Source organism: Natator depressus, chromosome 21, assembly GCF_965152275.1.
Source record: "Natator depressus isolate rNatDep1 chromosome 21, rNatDep2.hap1, whole genome shotgun sequence".
Lineage (NCBI taxonomy): Eukaryota > Metazoa > Chordata > Testudines > Cheloniidae > Natator > Natator depressus.
In genome coordinates this window covers 3,196,310-3,221,293 of record NC_134254.1, presented here as the reverse complement: position 1 = coordinate 3,221,293, position 24,984 = coordinate 3,196,310, and the positions used below count along the sequence as shown (strand labels likewise).

General features: G+C 46.2%; 1 protein-coding gene across 1 annotated transcript; it reads right to left on the bottom strand.

The window, feature by feature from the left end:
- Positions 1-3,726: 3,726 nt before the first annotated feature.
- Positions 3,727-23,646, bottom strand: INKA2 (inka box actin regulator 2). Its single transcript, XM_074935951.1, has 2 exons — positions 23,468-23,646; positions 3,727-5,906 (listed from the first exon to the last, which is right to left on the bottom strand). Exons 1-2 carry the CDS (start codon positions 23,516-23,518, stop codon positions 4,875-4,877), a joined length of 1,083 nt encoding a protein of 360 aa, XP_074792052.1. The 5' UTR covers positions 23,519-23,646; the 3' UTR covers positions 3,727-4,874.
- Between the last annotated feature and the right edge of the window lie 1,338 nt (positions 23,647-24,984).

Sequence of the window (24,984 nt, the reverse complement as noted above, 5' to 3'; positions counted from 1 at the left end):
GTGCTGAACATACCCATAGGACCCCTTTGTGATAGTTGCTTAGCATTTTGCATAAAGCCTAAACCCGGTCAAGTCAATGGAAAGACTCCCTTTGCTTTCAATGGATGTTGGATTTGTAAACATAGTAAGCGAAAGTCCCTGCCCCAAAGCCTGATCCATCTACTGTCTATGTGCACAGATGCCCATCCCTCCGATCACTGGCATGTCTGAGCGGGACCCTTCTCTTGAGTGTCTCTATCAAATATATACATATCACAGAGAGCAGCATAATTCTGTCTATTCTGCTCCTCCTAGGTTCACTGCTCCCCACGCTGCCCTAACATGACATAATCAGCTGTATGCTCTTAGTCAATAACACCCTGCCTTCTTCATATGGCCCCACTCAAGTCTAGTGGTCCGTCCTGCCTTTACTGCTAACACCAGCCTGATCCTCAGGGTTGCCTCTGGTGCCAGCCAGCAAATGAGGCTTACAGTAGTGATGGCATGGTTCTCCTCTCTGATCGGCACAGCCAATCCCAGCTCCAGCATTGGGGTCCAATCTCCCACGGGTGCAGATGTGGGTGAAGGAGCTGTGGAAGCAGGGAGAGAGGGATATCAGCACTGAGACCCGATACACAGGCCTGATAGCAGAATTATAGGCCCTAATTTGCTCCCATTGACCTCAATTGGAACAGGCCCACATGCTGCAGTACTGGCATAGACGAGAAGTTATATCAATGGAAAGGAGATATGCAGCGGGCTTAAGAGCCACTATTTCCACACATGAGCGTGCGATGAAACAAGCATGTTTTTTCCTACTCAACGAACACTAAAGGGTCCTTAGTTACTGTATAAAGCATTTGACTGCAGCATGATGCTGGATAAAGTTGCACACACAATTTTTTTTCTCCCTGTATCACATGAAAGGAGCGCTGTCGTGTTGCATTTAGTGCAGCTGTCAGGGAAATGCAGGCGAGGCCAAAGGTCCCTTTCCCAAGAGAAGCTCCAGTTGGCTTCCTTGTCAGAGTTGCCGTCAGATGGGAGGGAAGCAGCACCACTGACAGCTGCTGTTCTGGGGGCTTAAGCACTTGCGAGGGACTGTGTGGCTCATGGCAAAGTCAGGCCATGTTACCGTACTTATAAATCCCAGTCATGAAGCATCTGCAGCGCCTAACCTGTGTTCCTTGGCCGTGTGTGAACATGCAAGCTGAGCCAGGGGGGTTACACCAAATAGAGGGGAGGGAATCAGAGAGAGAGCACAGAAAACACCTCAATTCTTCTTTGCCACATGTTTATTCTAAACTCCAAACTTCACCCTTTTCTGGCTTAACATCCCAGGGGGCCTTACACTGCTTGAACGATGCGCTCGGCCACCAGCAGCCTCCACTTTCTCCATAGGTTTGAATTTGGCCCGGTCTCTCACCCACTGCTCGAGAGACAGAGAGCCGCCTTTGCCTAGGCTGGGATGGGATTTCTGCGCAGCGCTCCCATTGGTGCCAGCAGGCAGTGCACGCTTTAACTCCCCATGCAGTGAGATCAGCATAGTCCCCTGAGGGGACCTTTGAGACATAAAACAAAATGAAGAGCTGGCAGGGTCGGAGAGTGCCTCTCCTACCCGCAGCTGTGGGACCCCCCGCCTGACACGTGAGTCACTGAAGATGGTGCGTTGTTCAAGTGCTGGGTACAGCGTCCGCTGCACATCGCATTCATCACAGCTGAGGGTTATTTTAAGTAATAATTTAAAAATATCGTGGCAGGGCAAGGCTGCAAGGACACTGCAAAGGACCCTTCTCTAATGCATTACCCTCAGCACTGTAGGGCTACAATCCTCTTTTCCCTGGTTTACAACTGGTCTCCCCTTAGCAACATGTAACCAGCAAAACAAAATACATGAAAAAGGCAGGAGTGGGCAGCTGCTGGGCCAGTGGCGCCGTGGTTAATGCTCCACACGGCCTCATGAGACCAGGCTCCGGTCTGTTCACGTCATCTCATTCTCCAGGCCCCCTGGGACAGGGCGTGTTATTGTGTCAGGAAGACGAGCCTGCCTCTTTGTAATAAGCCCTGTGGCTGCTGTACGTGAAGCGGAGAGGCGTGCTGGGAAGCATGGGCCTGATTCACGCTGGCTCTGGGGTAAGGCCGTTTAAGACAATTAGGCTAGCTCTGCACAAAACCAGTGCGAGGAAAAGAGTCGAGCCCTTGCCTGTCTGTGGTGTTGGGGGGAGAAGATCCTTTGTGTTGAAGGGCGAAGGATGAGGTGAAAAGCGTATTAGCCAGCAAAGGGACTGTAGCAGCCTGTGCAGGAGACAGCTCGTGGGCAGGATGGGTGTCTGATGTGACACTCTTTACGGTGATTTTATTTTCAAAGCCCTCTTTTTCTCCCCGACCTCTAGGGAGGCATCAGGGCAGCACATGTGGATTGACATTCAATAGAAACATAATTTAAAAAACCAGCCTCTTAACATTCAAAGAAATGAGAGGGAGAAAAAACAAGCCACCCCCGATCCTGGAAGGACGGGAAATGAATGCTCGCTTGTTACTGAGGCTCCTGAAAAGGTGCCCAGCGTAAATTCCAGATGCTGACCAATTCTTCATTCCTTGTATGGGCAAAAGCAATGCTTGTCTTGTGCCTATATTTAATTCCCTTGGAAAAAAAAAAGAAAAAAGAAGTGTACTCCCTCTCCATGTCTCTGCCCACTGGCCTCTCTGCCTTGGAGCATTAGACCAGGAATAGAATTGCTAGTAGAAAACAGTGACATTAATAGTCACATCTTCCATTCCCCAAACCTGGCGAGAGCCGAACACGCTTTACCAACATAACCTTGTGCCATTCACAGGAACTGGGTGGCTAAAGCGTTAGTAAAAATGCAGGGGCAGCAGTAGACATCTCCCCCGTCCCTCCCCATTATTAACAAATATACCATGTGCCCTGTTCATGCTGCAGCAAACCCTATTGACGATACTCATCAAGAAGCAAGGGAAGGACACCTGATCCTGAGCACCCTTAACACCTCATAAAGCTAGGGGCGGGGATGAGGATGCATGGGGCATGGAGGCCAGACTCAAAAAATAACCAACTCTTTGAATGGCCCCTCCAGGAATGGAGTGAGCAGCAGCAGGGACTGTGGGAGGGCTTGATATTGCCCCTGTCCATGTGAAGCGAGAGCTTCACCCTGCAGGGCTGTAAATCTGGCACCTTCCACTTCATACAGTACAGACTGACGAGGGCCGCTTGACTTGCACCAAAGCTTGTTCGTTGTACAAACCTGGGGGCAGGACACTGCAGGGTTTGTTTTACTAGGAAATTCACGGCTTCATTCTGTGCGGATTCGCTGGGCTCATTTATGTATTTGGCTTTACAGAAATACTACAAAGGGTGCGTAGGTGCCCTGGGTATAACAACACCACATGCGTGCAGCGGTAGAGTTGAACATAACCCATGCCCAGTGTGTCCAGCAACTGAGCAACTCCAAGGCTTTTCCCTTGTGAGCAATTTCTCACCTGAACAATTCTCCCTCCCCACCAGATTTTCAAATGCCTAGCTTTACAACGTACCTCAAGGATCATCAGATCTGGGCTCTTTCAGACCAAAGTGGGAACAAATTCCAAGGCTGTGGGGCCCTCACAGCAAATGACCAGCCAACAACCCCTTCCTGTTTGGATGATTTATAATTTCTTTAGTGGAAAATGTTTTTCTTTTGTCTGCTCTTCAACCCCGTTTCCCCCAACTGAGCAATCCACGCCACGGAACCCACACACCAACTCAGCTGGTATAAACCGGAGTAACTCCACTGGCTTAAATAGAGCTATACCTATTTACACCCACTGAGAATGTAGCCCTTTTCTTGTTTGTAATTGTGGATGTCACTCCTGTAGCTTTTGCTTTCCGTATAGAACTGGAGTGCAAGCAGGACAGAGAGTGGCCGTTACACATATCACGTGTTGTACAAACTATTCCACTGCCCTTTGGAAGACTGACACCGCTTTATTAGTAATTCTGGGGGCGTGGAACACTGAAGAACTCTGTTTTGTTTTCTCAAGACTAAATCTGTACATAACAACAAATAAAACAAACAAACAAAGAACCCCAACAACCCAACACAAAGTCTGTTGCAACTTCATATCTCAGTGCGGCATCTGGGTTTAAGGCCATGAAGGGTAACGCTAAACTGGTGAAGAATTTCTGGACATCACAAAATTCCAAGTATGGACCTGTTAATTATACTACTGGTTAAACTGATGCTGGAAAGGACAGGCAAAGAGCACACTGGAGATAATGCTTTAGAAGAAGAAAAGCTGAAATGCAACGGGATGGTGAGCATACAACATCTGCATTCAGCGACTGTTCAAGTTCTGCAGTTTCTTATAAATTCATACCTTACATCTTTAATTTAAATATCAAGTGCTCTGAGATCAACTTTCGAGTTGCCTGGTTTATAATCCAGTATTAAGTGCACACAAGGGAGAGCAGATTTAAAAATATATACATACCACACACACACTGCATTTTATGGACCGTAGCTATCTTAACCAGAGATGAACTGAACTATGACCAGAGAAGCTCACACAGAGGTAAGGGGCGGCTATCATAGTTCTACCTGCCCTGGAAGCTGTCAAGAAATCTGGTCATTCTCCCAAGCACCAGCTCTGGAAAGCTTCTGCACACAGTCCTGATTCAGCTGCTGTTCTGACGTCGTCCTTCCCCAGAAGATGCAGGTCTCTTAGAAGCTGGGCTTGGCAGGCTGCTGCCCACAGCATGCTAGGCTACCAAATACACTGTTTCCCCCACCCCAGCGCGGGGCAGGCCTTTGGGGTGTATCACGTACAGGCATGTATGCGCTCCAGCTCATCTCTAGCGTGAAGAAGAGCCATTTGGCAGAGGAGACGCTTATAGAAACTTAGACCCATACGGCTGTATTCATATCAAAGCCTGACTGGGTGTGGTCTGTGGTGCCATGGACCTTCTTGGCACAATTCTTGGATTTGTTACTACTAGCTTCTGCCTTTGGGCACCTCTCCATTTTGCTGTGAGCATTCTGTAGGTTCCCATGGAGGGGGAAGTAAAACGTCCCCTTCTGTTTGCTCACCTTTTTGGATCTCTTTGAAATTTCAGTCTCTCTGTCTTCTGCTGGGAGCCAACATGGTTTTTCCTTGAGGATCCTATCTCGGTCCGGCCGTACGCTCCTCAAGAACTTTTTGAAGATGTTGGCCGTGAGGGAAAACTTCCTGTAGAACTCCTGAGACCTGCTGATGGACAGGGAAGTCTCATTCTTCTCCCCCTTTTTATCCAGCTCTGGCAGATCCAACCAGTTCCCAACCAAATCTGCAAAGATATTATCCCCTAAAACCAGAGGCTGCCGGTTCCTGCTCTGAGACATTAGCGAGGAAGTCCAGTCATTGGCCTCATCAGAAACCTGGCATTCTCTGCATCCCAATTTACTCCCACCCAAAGTCTGAGAGATGCTGTCTGACTCTCTGTGAAGCTGGTTCCCACTTGTGCCCACACTGGCTGACTCAAATTTCCTTGGCGGGCAGTACTCTGCCGTGGTCAGAGCTGAAGAAGGTCTGCTCGTAGGATAACTGTCTTTGCAATAAGCCACGTGTCTGTGGTGGCTACTGTCCGGTAAAGTCACGGGGCCAAACCGGCTGGCAGATTGTGGCACCTGGGTGGAGTGTGCAAACGCCATGGGGCTGCACTCCTCCAAAGATCTCCTTCCCAGCAACCTCTCGTTCTGCCTGCTGGCTCTGAGCCCCTCTCTGCCATTTTGACAGCACTGGTGCGGGCCAATGCCTGAAACCTTGTTTCGAGTCTCTGAAATCTCCAACTGCTCCAAAGCTGTCTGGACCTGGAGGAGTTTCAACTCTTGCAGGGCACCCATCATGTAGTTCATCTGTTCATGCAGCCCGTCTCCAACCTCCTTCATGGATAACTGTTTTGGGGAGGAAGAGAGGACAGTGAATCAGTGCTTGGAGAAGCCAAGACAAAACAAGTACGATTTTACCCCTGCAACATATAGGGAAGTAAAAGCTAGGCCATGTTCCCTTTTTATCTTATAAGCTAGACAGCAGCAAAAAGAAGGTCTCTCCTGAAACATGCCCTAATACTGAATTATTCGGACTTAAATGTGCTATCCTTGACCCTGATGCTCCAGCCATTTCATGGGATAATAAACACACATTTTTTAGATTCTGAAGAAATTAAATTTTTTTTAAAGATTCCAAATCCTCACCTGTTAACAAGAACTGAAATAAGCATTTAATTGACAACAAAAATAATGTTTATCTGAATTTCAGTTAATTGCTTAGCAGAACCTCTATTCATGTAACCGAGCATGACAATTCGCTGCATCAATTTTTAGACTTAGTCTGCAGCTGTTGTTTCTTTCTTGCCATGCAAACAACTGAGACTAGAAGTGGGTGCTCTGAATCTATAAATGAACCAGCCTTTGACTGACTAGTTTCTGTAACATGTTAAAATCAAAAACAAAAAATAGTAAAAAAAAAAAAAAAAAAAATCACATTGGCACTCTGTAATATGTCTTAATGCTTTGTTATACTACCCTAATTATAGGTTGAGAAACATAGGTACCAGCACAGAATGAAGTCCTAGAAATCTGAACAGTAATATTGAAAAAACAAATAAGTAATCACAAGTTTATTTGCTGAAAAATCAATTATTTTGGCTTCCAAACTAGATCCATCATTCATACTTGTGTTTTATCTTTCTACTTTAATAGAAAGGTTTAACTCTCCATGTTAACCTTAAAATATGCTAGTTATTTTCCAAAGCCTCTAATTTTCCCTCTCCCCTTTCATTCTGTTGCTCTCCTTCACTCTTATGTGAGATCTGGATCATATTCCCAAAGCGGCATCATAAAACAAATGGGCTATACTTTCCAACAGCTGCTACCACTTTTTCGGAGGACGGGGTGGGGGGGAGGTGGTTTGCCAGGCTGGAGGCAAAGATATGTCACACGGATGTAAAGAGGTTGGCAGAAGGGAGTATAAATGTCTCAGAAAAGCTCAAACCTAAAACTTCTTAAGTATAACAGTTTAAAAAGCTGATCACAATCTTTGCATGACAAGCGTTCTCGTAATATGCTGCTTTCCTTTAACACCTGTACACATGAGTGGCTGTACATTACCAAGAAATTGGAGGTGAGGGCAGGGAGGAATAATTTTTGCTACCTTGGCTCAGTTATTCGTGGTTTGCTGTTTGTTTGTAAGCAGAGAACTGCAGGTTTTCACCAGGGGTAAGAAAGGCTATTAAAACACTGCCACTCTGTAATAACCATGCTGCAAAAGTGGAAATCCCCATACCACATGTTCCAGGCACAAATCTCCGTCAAAGTTTCAAAAATCAGACTCTCAGAGTTAGTGGAAGTATGACACCTATTTCTGGAGCTTCATGCTCAAGAGGAGAAGCATATTCACCTGCTAGAAAGGATATCTGGCTGTGAAGTTATGGAAAAACTCTCTGTTCAAACCTCTGATTACATTGACAAGTCAAGTCTCCCTTACAGGCTAAGGTTACTAGTATCTGCGAAATAAAGCTACATCTGCACATGTGTGCAAGCAACGCCCACACTTTTACAATAAAAGAGCTCTTGCGCTACCAAAAACCTGGGACCATATGTGCCATAAGCCTCAGACAAAACTATCACCTTACCTCTCCAGATTTGCTGTAATGCTTCTTGTCCTAACCTTTCTTGCCTTATTAATGGAAGTTGTTTTTATCTGCGGCTTTGCAAAGCTGGATTTGGAGCCAGCTTGGACCCTCATTGGATACTTCGCATCAAATCCCCTCGCAGGCAAAGTGGTGTAATCAAGCAGTGATGAGTGACAAGGGTCCTGCAGTAATGACTAGACTGGTCAAAAAGACAGCATATGCTCGACGGCTGTGCTGTTCACTTCATTGATTCAATTAACTCCCCCATGATGGGTGGTATGGTTACAATGCATGCCTCATCCGACAGGAACCATTAATATTTCAGAGGCAGCATTTACCATCACAGTGTTCATTTCACCCATGGGCCCCTTCCCCTGCGAGTACCTAGGATTCAGAGCCGGTTGAAAAGCAGTAACAAGTTCAGTATTTTTTTGTTTGGTTGGTTTTGGTAAAATGTTTGTCATGGAAATTTCAACAAATTTTGAGCCACTCGAATAGGGTAAACACAAAATGCTTCTCAGCCACTGTGGGGCCAGTGTAAATTGTCAGAGCTCCTCTGACTTCAACTGGACTATATATATCAGCAGAGGGCTATGCCCCTCAGAAACCGCTTCAGCCACCTTTGAGGTAGGTTCATACCAATCCCATTTTACAGATGGACAAACAGAGGCACAGTGAGGCTGATGTTACTGCTTATCTATCTTTGGTACTTCTATGGTGTCTCTCTACTAACGTTACAGTTACACCAGGGAAGAACATACCCCAACACTCGTTTGGCCCAAGGACCTCTTGATGCCAAATGGTGGAGGGCACCAGGTGTGCATACGGGGGTTACAGGGATCCCCTGAGTCTGGCATCTACATACTAGTTCACCAAAGAGTGTTATGTAAGGTATCCACTGTGTGCCTGTGTCACACTGGTCCTCAAAACCATTGCAAACCCTATCTATAGACAACATGAAAAGAGTTATGTACAGAGTCTTAAGGTCTGTGGGCCTGGTCACCAAAAGGTGAGAAACAGGTTTCTTACAGGCAGAATATGATTATCTATTGGTGTGTCTACATGTGGTTGGGTACTGTATATTTCGCAATGAGCCCCTATTTACAGTCTGAGCAATATGCTCATCAAGCAATTGCAAAGTCTTGAGGGCAGGTCCTAGACAGGAAAACACAAGGAGAGGGGGGTTACCCTGTTTGCAAGTGCAGACAATGGATTTTTGGACTATAACCGTAGGGACAGAGACACATGCTGGATCTTTCCACTGAGGAGTGGCTTAGTCTCTCAGTGCCTCAGTTTCCCATCCATACAATGGGGATAATGCCCTACCCTACTGCACAGGGGTATTGTGAGGATGGCTGCTCGGCTACTACAACAGTGGGGGCCAGTGTCTACTTATGATAGGTAAGTGCTGTGGTTCTGTATTTAAGGACTAGATCCCAAAGACGTTCATCTGGGAATCCCCAGCAAAGCAGGATTTGTACTCCGATCTCCACACGCAAAGGGCTAGGCATGTCAAGCTGTCCCATCCATCCCCCAGCAACAGGAACTTTTGTTCTGCTTGTATAGTGCCTAGTGCAGTGGGGTACTGGTCCATGAGTCAGGCACCTAAAAACGACGGTAATACAAAAAATAAATAACAGCAATAACTCCATTTGCAAAGGGTACTCCTTCCATTCCAGAAAAGTTTTTCTTATCGTTTGCCACAAACCTAAATCCAAGAGGCTGCCCCAACCTTGATGATACATCTAACAGAGCCTCGTGGGAACGCATTTCCCAGGCTGATGGACCTTGTTCTGGATAACGGCTTCCACAAATGCACCTGCAGCAGAAAATTTAGTTGCAAAACCCATAAATAAATGATTGCAAGCAGGAACTGCTTTTATTTTTTGAGCGTTATATAAACCCGTGCAACCATTGTTACATAAAGCGCATGGTCAACAAAGCGGCCTTGAGGTCCAATCCATGCCCATAGCTTGGTACATGCAGCAGCATTTACAGGAGAATTTCCTTACATCTCTTCCCAAACCCTTGGGCTGTTTATACAATAGCAGGTGGCTCGGGCTGATGGGGATTAGCCACTGACTCTTTTAGGCCTGAATGGACTCACCTCACCAAAACAAGAACCCCACAAATTTAAACATGGGGCCCCAGGAGCCTCAAGCCATCCAGAACTGAATTATGCATCAGTCTATCCGTACAGAGTCAAATTCTGTCTGCGTTGCTCCCATATGTCAGTCCCACTGAAGTTGCAAGGACTACTTGCCTGCTTAATGCAAGCAGGGTTTGGCTCACGGTCATTACAATATTTTTCCCATGGCAGGGAAAAGGTGAGTACCAGTAAAACCAAAGTGTAAGTCCAGGTTATTCCAGCACTAAGCCTGCACCTGCTGCTCAGACACTAGGGTACGCCTTTATTTTACATTACTTTATTTTCACCCATCAAACCCAAGAGTCAGGTTAACTCCTGTGTGCTGAACAAACTGTGTCTGTGAGCACACTCAGTAAGTGTGTTCCCCAAACACTTGCACTTCCAAACTGCTGCATAGTGTTTAACAGTTGCTGGGTTCCACCCTGTGACAGCTGCATTTCAGTGGCTGGGTGAAAGAATTCCTGTGTATAGTTTACCCCATAAGTGTATAAAGCATATTAGTCTAAAAGCACTATGTAAATGTAAGATGTTAGTGTGCACAGGTCCTGGGGTCTAATATGTGAACCGGACAAAGTACTGTATAAACAGAAATGCAATCCTTTGGTGGATCAGTGGATAGCCAGAAAAGCAACACACTAATGGGCTTATGTACATCTCATATTCCACTACTATTTTACATAAAACAAAGCCAAATGCCTCTGTGCAAAGGATGGGTAAGACATTTGCCGGTTAAGGGGAGCAAGAAAAATGGGAAATTCATTTGTCATTTCTCACTTAAAAAAAAAATCTGTTAAACATTTTGGGAACTAACATTTTTCTACTAGTGTCTGAATTCACAAGACTGCTCTGGAATCCAAATCCAACTAAGCCCCTTGAGCCAGAGTTGTTTGTATTTCCAGTTCATCTCCACATCCGGGTTGCCCAGGACTACGGCAATATTTGGTGATGACCGGGGGAGAAAGAAAAAAAAAGAACAGATGACATATTCCAGCTGACTGGAGAGACGTGAAAAGAAGGTCTCTGGGTGTGTTTGGGATAATGAGGAGGATGACAGATGTCCAGCTCTTAGGTAGAAGAGGTATTGTGAGAGGAAGTTATTGCTGAGGGGAAAGGAAAGAAGGAATTGTAGTGACAGCTCTTAATAATCAGGTTGATAGGCAACAGAGCCAGCAACAAACAAATCTGGTATTTAAAGAGAATGAAATAAGAGAGAAAAATTACTTTAGAACTGCTGAACTGATTAGATAGGTTCTGTGTTTTCCTTTGGAATGCTGACAAAATTATTTTTTAGTGAGCCTGGATTCTTACCTCAGGCACAGTTCGTCAGTGGGAGTTTATTTTCACGGTGATTTGAGAAGGATTTTTTTCATGTTGGGTTTATGCCTTGTTCTGTTGCCTTACGATGGACACAGAAGGCACGCAAGAGCTTTTTTATTTCTGCTTGTGTGTTATCATGCAAATATTGGGAATTTCAAATCCTTTGGTCCCTGGTGTCACAGGAGAAACTCTAGGAGTTCTCGGGGATGTTAACAGTGAGATTACAGCTAATTTGAAGGGAGGTGGGGAAGAGGGGATGAATCTTTTATCCAAAATGTTAACTACGCATGAAATAACAATAACAAAAAACAACAACAACAACAAAACAGTTTGAAACAATTTGACTAAAATTTTCCTCTCTCTTTCAGTTGCTTAACTTTCACTCTATAGGCTCTTGTGATGTCATCGTTTTGCTAGTTCTCCAGTCAACACTGAATCTTTCAGGGCAGATAAGACCCAAATTTTTAGTGTAAAAAACAAAATCAAACGTTAAAAGTAAATAAACAGATAAAAAGAACTAACTCTCAGGCCTTCATTATTCATTGTAAAGGAGCTAGAAAGGGCACAAGGCCAATTTTTATTTCCTTTGTAGATCAGCAGGATTTGCCCCCCTATTCTGCCTTTCCTGCACCTGGAGTTCTGGTTTTGGGCCCTGAATGTATGCAACAGGCTGGGTGTGATTCCAAAACCATTTACTGCTTTCCCAAGACCACTTACTTCACCCAAGGCTCTGGGCTCTCAGAGCTAAACAAACCAGACACAGTCTCTGGGATTCATCTCAGGAATAAACTAGTAAACAAAGTCTTTCATTGCTTTTTCCCCTTCAACTGAGCAGCTGTTAGTAGCAGGAAATCAGCAGACGGAGTTCCTTCCTGCTGCCTGGACCCAGTGCAATGCTGAAGAAAGAGGTTCCTTGACACACCATGGATGACTACGCAAAATTAATAATAGCGAGGATGGTCAAGTCTCAAAGGGGCCAATTCATCCTTGCTTCTGAGCAGAGTGCAATGTAAGAGTGAGGTGGAGGTGCAAATGAGGACATATGTTTCCCTGTGTTGAAACTGCGAGGGGCTGCTTCAGCCATTGGGGTTGCATAAATTTTGCCCAAGCTATAACATGCCCTATGAGCTATTGCAGAAGCTGGGAATAGATAAGAGTAGAGGAACATCCCGGCTATACCCTGCTCCCTCCCACATGTGCCCCTCTGGAGGATGATGTAGAGCCAGCTGTGCCAAATCTATGTCTGTCAGGGAATCCCCTGCATCAGGGAATTTAGCCAAAGGGTTCTAATCCCACCTCCACATAGGAGAATCCACCAAGGCTTTACCTTTTAGTCCCAAGAATCAAAGGTATTTAAAGGTTGACATCACACTGCTAAGCTACAAACCACCTTTCTGTGACCTACAAGGAATGGCTCCAACAGACTGGCTGACTCAGCTTTCCGCCTGTCTCAACTTACCCCTATGCAGATCTTTTCTGTTCAAACAGACAGGTCTCTTTCTCTCTCAGCACTTCACATCTATTGACCCAGCTCCCACAGTGAGAAGCACTGGGCGAATAAAGCCAAATGGAAGTTCCAGCCCAACTTAGCTGTGTTCCTCCTGTCTTTGGAAAGTCACGTCTCTGGGTGACAAAACTTTCCTTATGTACCGCTCAAGTAAAAATTCCACTAGGGGCTGCTTTTGGTTTCTTCGGTAAAACATTACCACATAGCAGGCACTGCCACATTAGCTTTAGATATTGAGTGATGTGGAGGAGAAGGATAAATGTCAGGGGAAGGAGAGGAGAGTGGAGACAGGGTCACTGGCGCATGGTATTTCTTTGCTGCAAAACCAGGTGTATTCCTCATTCAGGTTGAAAACTGCAGTGAAGACATAGCAACGCGGGTTTTAATGCAGCTCGAGTTAAAACCTAGAAGGCAGCCTAGGGTTGAAGTTGTGCTGCTAACTTGAGTTAAAACCCAGCTGCCTTGGAGTCACTGCTATTTTAACCTGAGTTAGCCTAACTCCAGTTAAGAGCACACCCTTTTCTTCCAGTGAAGACACACCTTCAGAATTGCTATGTGGACTAGGGCTGGCTGGGGGGGAGGAATTATTGGGGAGTGGAATTCCCCCCAAAATATTTTCCCTCCAAATATTTCCACAAAAATTGCAGCTTTTTGATGACAACTCAAAGAATTTTCACTTTTTGGAGTTCCCTCCCCCCTCTTCTATTTCCTCCCCTTCCCCCACCTCATTGTCACTGAAGAAGTTGAAGAAAAAAAAAAGGGGGGGGGCGAACAAAAATAAAGTTTGATGTCTCTTTGAAAAAACCCAACATTTCCACCACATCGTCCGTCTGCCTGTGGAAAAGCCATTTTCACTCTGCTCTAGTGCCTTGCATCCTCACCCATGACTTGGGCTCCTGTTGCTAGGTAACACAAATAATGAGGTGAAGGGGTTGGATCTAGAGGGCGGCTGGGGGGGCAGGGGTGAGGTAAGCACTTTGCCCTGGCAGGGTCTGTCAGTGGGTTGGAGTGGGAAATATGTTCGGCAACAAGACGTGCATAACAATCAGGTCCTGAGACCCTGTCTATCTATCTTAAATACTTCTATGACCCCCATCACCACTGTATTAGAGCACCTCACGATCCTTAATGTATTTTCACTCACAGCATGCCTGGGAGGTAAGGCTGTGCTATTATTTTAGAGGGGAAACCGAGGCATGGAGAGACTAAATGACTTGCCTAAGGTCACAGAGGAAGCCTGTGTAGGGAACAGGGAACTGAACTTGTGTCTCCCGAGTCCCAGGCTACTGCTCTAACCAATGGATCATCCTTCCTTCCTTCCTTCCTCCCAGGAGCTTACTGCAGGACTGGGTTCGAGACCGTGGCAAGACCTTATTTCTTCTGCCCATCCTCGTGTTTCCTCATTTTCCATCATAGCCCGCATGTTGCATTGTGCCCACCATTAGCCGTACGCTCTTTGGTGTTAGCATTGTATCTTCCTCTAAGATACAATGTCTGGAAAGGGCTTTTGGGTGCCACCTCTATACAAATAATAAACAGTGATAACTGAAAGAAGAATTCATGTAGTCATTGAAGACAACAGGCCTTGGGGTACTTCACAGATCCCATTCAAAGAGAGCAAAAAGAAAAGGAGTACTTGTGGCACCTTAGAGACTAACCAATTTATTTGAGCATAAGTTTTCGTGAGCTACAGCTCACTTCATCGGATGCATACTGTGGAAAATACAAAAGATGTTTTTATACACACAGACCATGAAAAAATGGGTGTTTATCACTACAAAAGGTTTCTCTCCCCCCACCCCACTCTCCTGCTGGTAATAGCTTATCTAAAGTGATCACTCTCCTTACAATGTGTATGATAATCAAGGTGGGCCATTTCCAGCACAAATCCATCTTCTGTATTTTCCACAGTATGCATCCGATGAAGTGAGCTGTAGCTCACGAAAGCTCATGCTCAAATAAACTGGTTAGTCTCTAAGGTGCCACAAGTACTCCTTTTCTTTTTGCGAATACAGACTAACACGGCTGTTACTCTGAAACCATTCAAAGAGAGGAGTCCGTTTCCTTTACCTGCCTTTTCTGTTTCAGTTTGGACTCTTACCCAGGAGCTATACCCTGAAAATTTTGCAAGCGCAGTCAGTAATGCGTGCTGCCATGGCTGTATAGACGCTATTGCAACAGTGGCTAATTGAATTAAATCTAAACTTTACTGGAATGCCTTACTGAGATGGTCTCTCTACAGGAAAAGACTATTGGGGCATTTTGCAAGCATGACACATGGTTACCAAATCAGGACTCAGTGCGAGACAGGACGTAAAAATAAAAGGGCTGCATTTCGTCACTTACATTGAAAGTTCTACTCCTGTGAGACATTCACACCAAGAAACACGAGATTGTTTGCTCTGAGATAAGCTGTTGTAACAGGGAAACCAAACACCGCACCGAATTCTAAAGGTTGATGTTATGTCTGGGTGTGGGAGTGAATGTTAACTTCTAAGTGATATTTGTTGGTTACAATAGATTTAAAAAAATATATTTTCCAGAAAATATTTAGAAACATTCTGTTTTCCCCCAAAATAATCAAAACACACACAAAATTCGATTGCAACTGCTTCTAGTGTTTTCAGCCTACACCATAAGCCTGACCTCGTTTTTTGACTTCAATGAAGTTACGCTTAAATAGCACTTTATTAAGATCAGACTCAGGCCCATTCATTGTCTTGCACCTTGTATCATGATTTACGCCTGTGCAAAGTGGCATCCCTGCTGAGAGTGGAGAACTCTGATTTGGCAGCACATTTCACCCACTTTGCACAAGTGTAAAAAGACTTTGCCAGGTGCAAACAGTGGAGAATCAGGCTCTATAAAAGCAAAGTATCTTTTTAACCTGGCTCCTACCTAGGGCCTAGGTCTGAAGGGATGGAGGTTCTGAGAAGGATGTTTTACAGTGGTAAAAATCACACCAGGCCACCCCTTTCACAGGATAAAAGTTGCGTTTGGAATGGATTAGCTACCTCTCCATTGCATGAATGTTTCTGCGTCTTTCCGACGGATCCTCACAACTAGGTGAGTGTAACTTTTCTAGAGCTTGCAGATTTTTTTAAATAGGATTTAAAAATGTCTGAGGATGCTGGCAGCTTTTTCCCATTAACACTACATCAAAACCTTCAATAATAAATATTTGCACAAATTGTACTTACCTAAGTCATTTACAAAGCCTCCACATCTGTATTCTTCTCAGTCCCTATTTCCATGGCCCCATCTTGCTGCAGTTCATTGGCATTGCTACTGAATTTATGGGCAGGAAATTGGAAAGATCCTAGTTTGTTTTCTTTTTCCATAAGCGTGAATAGCATTTTTTCCCATGGTTTTCAATGTCACAGCTGAACTTATGAGCAGGAAATTAACCCAATAGGGGTTTGCATATGGTTTTACTATTCAGCTCTGCTGACTGAGGGCCAAATGGAACACATGCATATACTGGGGCAGAACGTAACCTGAAATTGCTACTTACAATGACCTAAGTAAGCATCACTATTCATTCCTAATAGCCACATAAACCCCAGCTGCAACCTAATGGTAAAATCCCATCAAGATACCTCACAGCTTCCTAGTGGAAGAATGACTTATTTTTATTGCAGTGGGGCCTAGAGACTCATGTCCCATTGTACCAAGTGTCTGTGCAACCCTATAAGAAGGAAACCATTCCTGCCCAAAAGAACTTACAGTCTAGAACTTAGGAACCCCAATCATGGACCAAGACCCCTTTGCGCTAGGTGCTGTACAAACACAGAACAGATGAGAAAACGATGTGTAGTGCTCAGAGGAGGAGACTGGAATCAGGAGTCCTGCTTTCCAGATTGCTGGCTGGTTGTGGGTGTGACCTTGGGAAAGCCAGCTCACCCCTCTGTGCTTCCACTTATCCTTCTGCTAAATAGAGTACTCCACAAAGGCACTGGAAGGCTCAGGCCCAGCTCTAGATCCTGGGGGCCCATTGGAGTCTGTAGAAGTTTTGCTATCTGCTTCAACGGAACCTGGAGTAGGCCTGTAATGTGCTTTGAGATCCTCTTAGGAGGGGCTCTATAGACTGGTGCAATGCCAACGCATCTTAATCCAGAACTATCAAATAATAACAATAATACCTAGCTCTTATGTGGCATTTTTTTGTCATCCCCTCTCAAAAAGGCTAGAGTGGAACTAGAAAAGGTTCAGAGAAAGGCTACAAAGATGATCAAGGGTATGGAATGGCTTCCATGGGAGGAGAGACTAAAGAGACTGGGACTGTTCTGCTTACAAAAAAGGTGATTAATGGGGAATATAATAGAGGTCTATAAAATCATAACTGGTGTGGAAAAAGGAACTGAGAAGTGTTATTTACTCTTTCCCACTGCACAAAAACCAGGGGTCACCTGCTTAAATCAACAGGCAGCAGGTTTAAGACAAACAAGAGGAAATACTTTTTCACAAAATTAACCTGTAGAACTCACTGCCGGGGGACGTTGTGATGGCCAAAAGTATATCTGGGTTCAAAAAATAACTAGATACGCTCATTAAGGATAGATCCATCAATGGCTATTAGTCAAGATGGTCAGGGATGTAACACCATGCTTGAGGTGATCCCAAACCTCGAGTGCTAGAAGCTAGAAGGACAAGATGGGTGGATCACTGCAAAACTGCCCTGTTCTGTGTGCACTACCCCTGAAGCTCTGGTACTGGCCACTATCAGAAGACAGGATACTGAGCTAGATGAATCCTTGGTCTGACCCAGTATGGCTGTTCTTAAACCTCAAAGTGCTTTCAAGGGAGGTAGGTACCATTCTCTATGTTTTATAGATGGAGAAACTGAGGCACAGAGGGTCAAGGTAACTTGCTCGTTGTTGCCCTGTAGGCTAGCGGCAGGGCTGGGAATAGAGCCCAGGTCTCCTGAGCTCTAGTTTGGCCCTATAACTGTGGGGCCACACTGCCTGCTTTATAATGAATGGAAGTGTCAGCTGAGACTACCCTGACTTTGTAACACTTGTGTGTGGAATATTCAGATTCTCTGAATGAAATCCACTTTGAAGGCACACTAGACATGCTAGTGACTATTCGCTTATGATTGAAAATACACAACTGGAGTATGAAAGAAACTTCTCACTGACTAAATCAGGTTGGGTTTATCTTTGAGAGTCACAACCATGCCAGAGCTTTGAACATGCATTCTCGGAGGTTAACATGAGAACCGATTTAAGCATGTCCAGATCCAAGCTCAGGGTGTGACCGCTGCCCGGCCTGGCACTGTTACAGCATGTGAAAGGCACCACTGACAGTGTGTGCTTTGATGCACAGGCTAGCCGTGGAAACACTTTGGAACACCTGCAACCCAAACCAAACACCAATTATTTGTAATCAATTTATTTATTTTTACACGCAAAGAGAAAAAAGAACTGGAATCCATGAATCACTGGGACAGACAAGCTGGCACTGCGATTGGATTTCATTTTTAGTTAACCTCCCCTACATGAAACTGGGAACTCTGCCAATTTCTTTCCTTTTTTTTTTAAACTTCTCTCAAAACCAGTCAACGGCTGAAATAGTTTATACAAAGACATATTAAGCTTCAGCAGATCAAACTGTCTCAAGCTTTCCCCTAGCTATATGAACCAGACTGAACAAGATTTGGTTCTTTAAATGGGCCTTCTTTACAGGACCTCTCGACAATGTTACATTTATTCCTTCCCTCGCTGTTTGACACGGAAAAGAACTGCTTGCTGTGTATCGTGCAAATCAGCATGTCACCATATTCAAACTGGTGCCATAAAATTGGATTCCTACTTAACCACAGATAGAGTTCTCTTTGTCCTTATTTGGTACTACAAAGGGACCTTCCCCACCCCCTCCATGGGGTTTGGTTCTGGTGCATTAATATCTGGAGCCATGACCTGCCTGGTAATGAAGAAAGTGGTGAAGAAGTCAGGGTCAAGAGATTCAATTCCTGTCCACCATTAAGCCCAGACAGTCGCAGCTGTCTATTAAACTTCTTGCCTGCTTTTAAGGGAAAGCTTACCTATTTTAATCCCAGGCTATAAGGAAGGGTATTGATTTAAAATATTTATTGTTGGGGATGTAATTTATGATGGTTTTAATTGATACAAGTCAACCTTAGTAAATGTACTTTTCAGCTCAGCTGGGCTGTCATTATTAATTTTGTAAGCAGAAGGTTTGCCGTATTGGCATCAGGGGTGGGCAATAATTTTCGCAGGGGGGCCACTCAATGCATTTTGGTAAGTCGTCATAGGCCGCACATTTCTTCTATATTAATGGAGGGGTTGCGGGGTCTGGGAGGGAGTTTGGGTACAGGAGGGGGCTTTGGGCTGGTGCAGAGTGTTGAGGTGCAGGAGAGGGTGAGGGGTGTGGACTCTGGGATGGAGTTTGATGCAGGAGGGAACTCTGGGTTGGGCCCGGGGATTGGGGTGCAGGAGGGGGTGCAGGGTCTGGGAGGGAGTCTGGGTGCAGGAGGGAGCTCTGGGCGGGGTCAGGGGATTGGGTTGCACGGTCTGGGAGGGAGTTTGGGTGCAGAAGGGGTTCTGACCTGGGTCAGGGCGTTGGGGTGCGGGGGGGTGGTGATGCAAGGTGCAGGCTCTGGCCCGGAGGTGCTTACCACAGGCGGCTCCCAGATGGCAGCGCAGCAGGGCTCAGGCAGGCTGCCTGCCTGCTGTGGCCCCAAGCTGCTCCCGGAAGCGGCCGGCTGCTGCTGGCATGTCTCTGCATGCCCCTTGGGACGAGAGGGACCGCGGGTCCATGCCCGCAAGTACCTCCCCTGCAGTTCCCATTGGCCAGTTTCTGGCCAATGGGAGCTCTGAGGACGGTGCTGGGGCCGGGGGCAGCACACGGAGCCGCTTCTCCCTCTGCCAGGGGCACGCAGAGACATGCCAGCAGCAGCTGGCCACTTCCAGGAGCAGCGTGGGGCCACGGCAGGCAGGCAGCCTCCCTGAGCGCCCTGCTGCACTGCAGGACTTTTAGCAGCCCGGGGATCGCGAGGGGACAGCCAAAGAGCCTGGCGGGCTGGACAGAAATGTTAGACGGGCTGGATTTTTCCCACCCCTGGCATAGACCGTCTTCAGAGTGGAAATAACATGTAAAGTTATTACAAGAGTAATTAAAAACTGGAACAATTTACCAAGGGTCAGGGTGGATTCTCCATCACTGACAACTTTTAAATCAGGATTGGGTGGGTTTTTTGCCCCCAAAATATCTTCTCTAGGAATTATTTTGGGAAAGTGTTTAGGCCTGTGAGATCAGACTAGAGGACCACAATGAGATCCCTTCTAGCCTTGAATCTAATCAGTACCCTACCTAGAGAACTGATTAGAATCTCATGCATTCTAGTACTACTTTGCTCAGAAGAAGGCAGAAGTCCTGACTTGCATTCTGATGCCCTGTCAGTTACTAAAATAAGTTTGTATCTTAGTGTAATGAAAAATTGGGGAAAACAGCCAGATCCAGCAAAATCTTAAACTTGTGTTTAATTTATGCCAGGTAAGTGGTTCTATTGAAGTTAATGGTCGTAACATCACACCTTGTGAGAGAAGTTTATACTATGCATCAGCCTTCGCAAGGCTAAGGCCTTAGTTTATTAATAAACTAATATTAAAAAAAATATTTTTGGGACATATTTTCTACCATAAATAGCATTATCCTGTATTACATAAGATGAAGGAGAGGATTTTCAAGTATCTAATTTTTGGTTTTCATATCAAATGCAAATATCCCTCACACCTCTTGCAAGTAGACTTGGAACCTATCAAGATATCAGGCTCCTACCCCCAAGAAACAGGCATCTGTTCTGAAAGACTGCTTTTGGGTTAAAAACCAAGGCTAACATTTCAAATGTGGGTGCCTCTTTCATTCATACTTTAGCTCCTAAATAAAAGTGCTGCTCTGATCTTTGAGACGCTGAGCCCCAGGAGTTCCCACTAATGTCAACAGGGTTCATTTGCATAGCTGTTAGCAGCACTGACAATCAGGCTGCTTTTATTTAGAAGCCTAAATATGGATTTAGGAGACTAACGTGAAGCACACAGGTTGAAAAACATTGACCCATGTTTTAACAAAAATCCCTTTCCCATGTTCTTGGTAAGACCTCAGAGTTCGCTGTGGCATAAAGAAGTTTAAATGCCTAATGTGCCGGTCCAGTTCTCCTTTCTGCATTTCACTCAGCTGGTGTAGTGCCAGTGAACTGGTCACTTTCACGTTTCCGTACCTCGATTCCCTTTCTGGCACAGGTGCCAGCTAAAGCACAGCTGCAATGTTGCCCAGGACAGACTCCAAAGGGGAATGCTTAAATCCAAGCAACAAGCTTGCAGTGAGATTTGTATTACAAAGCACAAGGGGCTATTTCTACCGATATTAGGTTTGACAAAGTAGATTCTGCCATCCTTACTCGTGCTAATCAGCCGTACTGAAATGAACTGGGCTACTCGCAGAGCACCATGCTACTCTATGTGAGTAAGAGTAGCAAAATCCGCCCAACATTTGAGGCAAAGCTTGGCCTATGTCCCTTTTAGTATTAGTCATTTTCAAGGAGCCTTCCCTGGGCCAGATTCTGCCACGCTTACACAGAGCAACGCCACACTCCACAACTGAGCACTAGTTAGAGGTGCTAGGCAGCAGTATGGCAGAATCTAGTCCCATAGGCACAAAAGGTCCCAATCCTGCAAAGACTGGAACAAGTGAGTAACTTTACACACGAGCACTCTGACTTCAGTGGGATTGCTTGTATCCAGAACATTATGCATGTGTTTTTAAATGTTTGCAGTTTTGGAGCGTTACATCTTGGTGCTTGTTATAAACTCCAGTTTGAAGCTGAAGATTACATTGCCCTAGTAGTCACCTTACTGGTATCAGGAAGTTTGTGTCTTTCAACCTCCCACCGACCATTTTTGCTTTGCTTTCTTTTGTTCTTATTATTATTTATCGGTATGCCATGCACACACACCCTCTGGCTTCTTATTGAACTTTCAAACCCGTTAATTAAAAAACATCCAATTCTTTCTACTAATCTACCAGTAACAAAAACCAGGGTATCAACATCTTCCCGCTGTGGACAAGCTCAAGCAAGTTTCTGCAAGCAACATAGCCTTCTAAACAGAATCTGTGTGGTGGGGGAGAACGTGAAATAGACTGTGCTAAACAAGACCAGGGATCCCATCCTAAAGAACAAATATTTTCCATTTTCAAAAACCCACAGATTTAGAAATTGCAACTGCACATACTAGACTCCCATTCAAATAAAGGTACACATCCCATTCCTCTAAACCTCTTCCTGTTGGGACTTCCTGTTTCACTTTCTAACCTCGCTCGTGTGTACTTTTCTGTGCAAACCACAAAATCACTAGGACTCTAATTTGCTCTGAGTTTTATTTTTCTGAGACAGCTGGGTTAACAACATCTGACCAATCAGAGGCTAAACTTTGCCCTTTGATTTTATACCGATGCAAACTGGAGTAATTCCACTAGGGTCAATGGAGATTTGCAAAAATATCATATGAGGGGTGCTAATGTGAATCATTACTTTATAAATTCAGCTCCATGTAACTGTGGCTAGGATAGAGCAGAATTATAGGCACCCTTATAATTAGATGAAGTGGCTGGGAAACAGAATGCCTCGGATTATATGCCTGTGCTCTGAAGACTATTCTGATCAGGGATATTCAGTGACAGAAATGCTGGGTTTGTCACGGATGTGTTTAAAACCGTACTGATTAGTTCACGGTTGGGAAGGATGGGGAGGGTAAACAGCAGATCTTACCCAACAGGTACTGTACAGATGTGTGCATGGGACTAACAGGTTGGGGTGTGAGGTGGTGGGAATTTCTACTTAAAATCCTACAGGCAGAGATGTGTGAGTTGACCTAGTCTGCAGCTATAGTGATTAGAAAGTTCAGCATTGCCCCATAGGTCACCTTCTAAAAATAGTGAATATAAGCGGCTTCAATATTAATTGGCATACATGTCTGCCTTGGAATATTTAATCTTTAGGGGAATTTTAGTCCTTAGATTTCAAACCTTCCCTCCCCAGAAAATTAAAAATAAAAAAAGGTATCCGAAAATTGTACTACTGTCATCTGGATTTATCGCTGATCCAAACTGACTGTCAGAGGCACGAGGGGACATAAGTCCAGGGAGTGGCGGGGCTGACTGGTCAAAAACTGCACTGGGTGAGTGGAGGGCAGGTACATGCCCAGTGGCTGGAATTAAAGAAAGGTCCCCTTCACCTCCCCCACAGGAGGGGGTGGCACACAAGGAGGTAACCAAGGCCAACATAAGATACACTCTACTGCAATAAGAACAGGAGGACTTGTGGCACCTTAGAGACTAACCAATTTATTTGAGCATGAGCTTTCGTGAGCTACAGCTCACTTCATCGGATGCAATGATGCTCAGACTGAGGCACCAGAGCTGCAAGTGGCTCTTGAATGTGTCTCCTGCAGCTCCTGATATAAAAACAATGAGTGATTAATTACCGGAGCAGGATGCTTCCCCTAGGTTATTAACCAATTGTAGAATACTTGCCCAGTCCTTCTGCTGGGAGATGCATAGTAATGAAACAAGGAATTCACACGCCGGTGTCTCTCTTTTGGGGACTGTTGCTTGCAATTTGGCCCCTGAGCCGCTCGGGTCTATCGCTGCTCTCCTCTGTTTAGCAAATGACCAGCAAAGCCCTGCCAATGCCCGCAGGTGGAGAGACTCACCCAGCCCCAGCCTGCGTTGTTGAACAGACTGATGCAGGGGACAGGCAGTTTTTGAGGTCCTAGTTTCTCCCCACACAAATCAACCCCGTCCCCTCCTTTTCCCGGCGGTCCCTTACCAGCTCCTGCTTCAGACGCCGCAGGTAATGATCCATGCTTTTCTTCTCCATCCTCCCTGGTTCAAGTCCGCGTGTGGACACCTCCACACGCCAGCGGCGCGCCAGGCAGCTCGCCGAAGGCGGACTTCTCCCCGCGGAGCCCCGGGGGTGCCGGAGGCTTCCCTTCACACGCCCTTCCCCGCCAGCATTTCCAGCGCAACCCTCCCACGCCTCAAAGTTTCTCCCTCTCCCGGGGCTGCGGGGGGGGGGGGGCAGCAAAGGCAGCCCGGGCTCCTTGCTCGAGCACACGCGCTGCGGGAGTTCGCAAAGGCAAAAGCTCCCGGGGAGGAGGCTCCCCCTCGCCCTGCCGCTCAGGGCGCTTCAGCGAGCCCAGGCTCGCGCGGCTGCGCCCGGGCAGCCCCGGGCGGCACCTCCGGCGGCCGGCGCAGTGTGTGCGGCCGGCAGCCCGTGCGCCGCTCGCCCGCCCCGCTGATTGCAACCAGACACCCTCGGCCGCTGCAGCTGCGGGCACATGGCAGTGACATGGGGCCCCCCATCCCAAGCTGCTGCAGCGCCTGCCGGGGCGGGGGGGCGGGAAATCTGCCGGGGGGGGAGGTCTTAGCAGAGCCGGGAGGCAGCAGCCAGTGGGGCAGAGGATGGGCTCCGTTACGGGGGCGCTGCGCACCAGGACCGCTCCTCCCGCTCAGCCAAGCGCTGGGTGTTTGCACGCCGTGCCCGCAAAGCCCCCCGCAAAGCCACCTGAGAGCGAAACCATGCTTGGCCTGGAAGAGGGAGTTTCAAAATGCCGACCGTGCGGCGGTGTGTCCCTTGGAGACGGGACCGCTTTGGCAATATTGCCCGCCCCAGCCCTTCTGATCTCCCCAGGCAGGGCCCCCATCCCAAGCCCTGAGAGAGCAATTGGGTGGTTTTTATTTGCCTCCTGGTATGGGCTTGTTGGAGTCACATTTCAAGTTTTTCTCTACAAGTAGAAGGGCTAGGAACCTAGTTTTTTAAAAACGCAGAAGAAGAAGAGAGGAAGCCGAGAGTCTCTGGGAATCACCTGGCTTCAAGCTGTGATTTGAAGAAACACCGCAAACACTGAGATAAACGTGGTAAAATCGGAAAGTTAGCAACACTGATAAGTGGGCTAATATTTACCCCAACTTATCCCGTCCTCGCAAAGAGCTCTGATGTTTGAGGGTTTGTTTTTAACTATGGCCCTGGTCCTGCAAATTGCTCTGCAAGAGTGAAGCCCTGACGGCACAGAACAAGGAACCCAATCCACACCCAAATCACAACGTAGTGTGAAACTCTCCCATTTTGGAGGGTTCACATTTGCTTTTACTCTTGCAGCGCAGTTTAAATTTTTCCACACTGGACCTTGGCGGGAGTGGGTGCAAGACCCTTATTATCGGATCACAAGTAAACGCAGGGGGAACTGCACCCTACTGCTCTGCTCTGCTCCCCTGTGCTGTGAGTGTCACCGGGTGAAGAAGTGACAGGATCAAAGCGTTAATAACTTACAGCTGGGGTTCTCC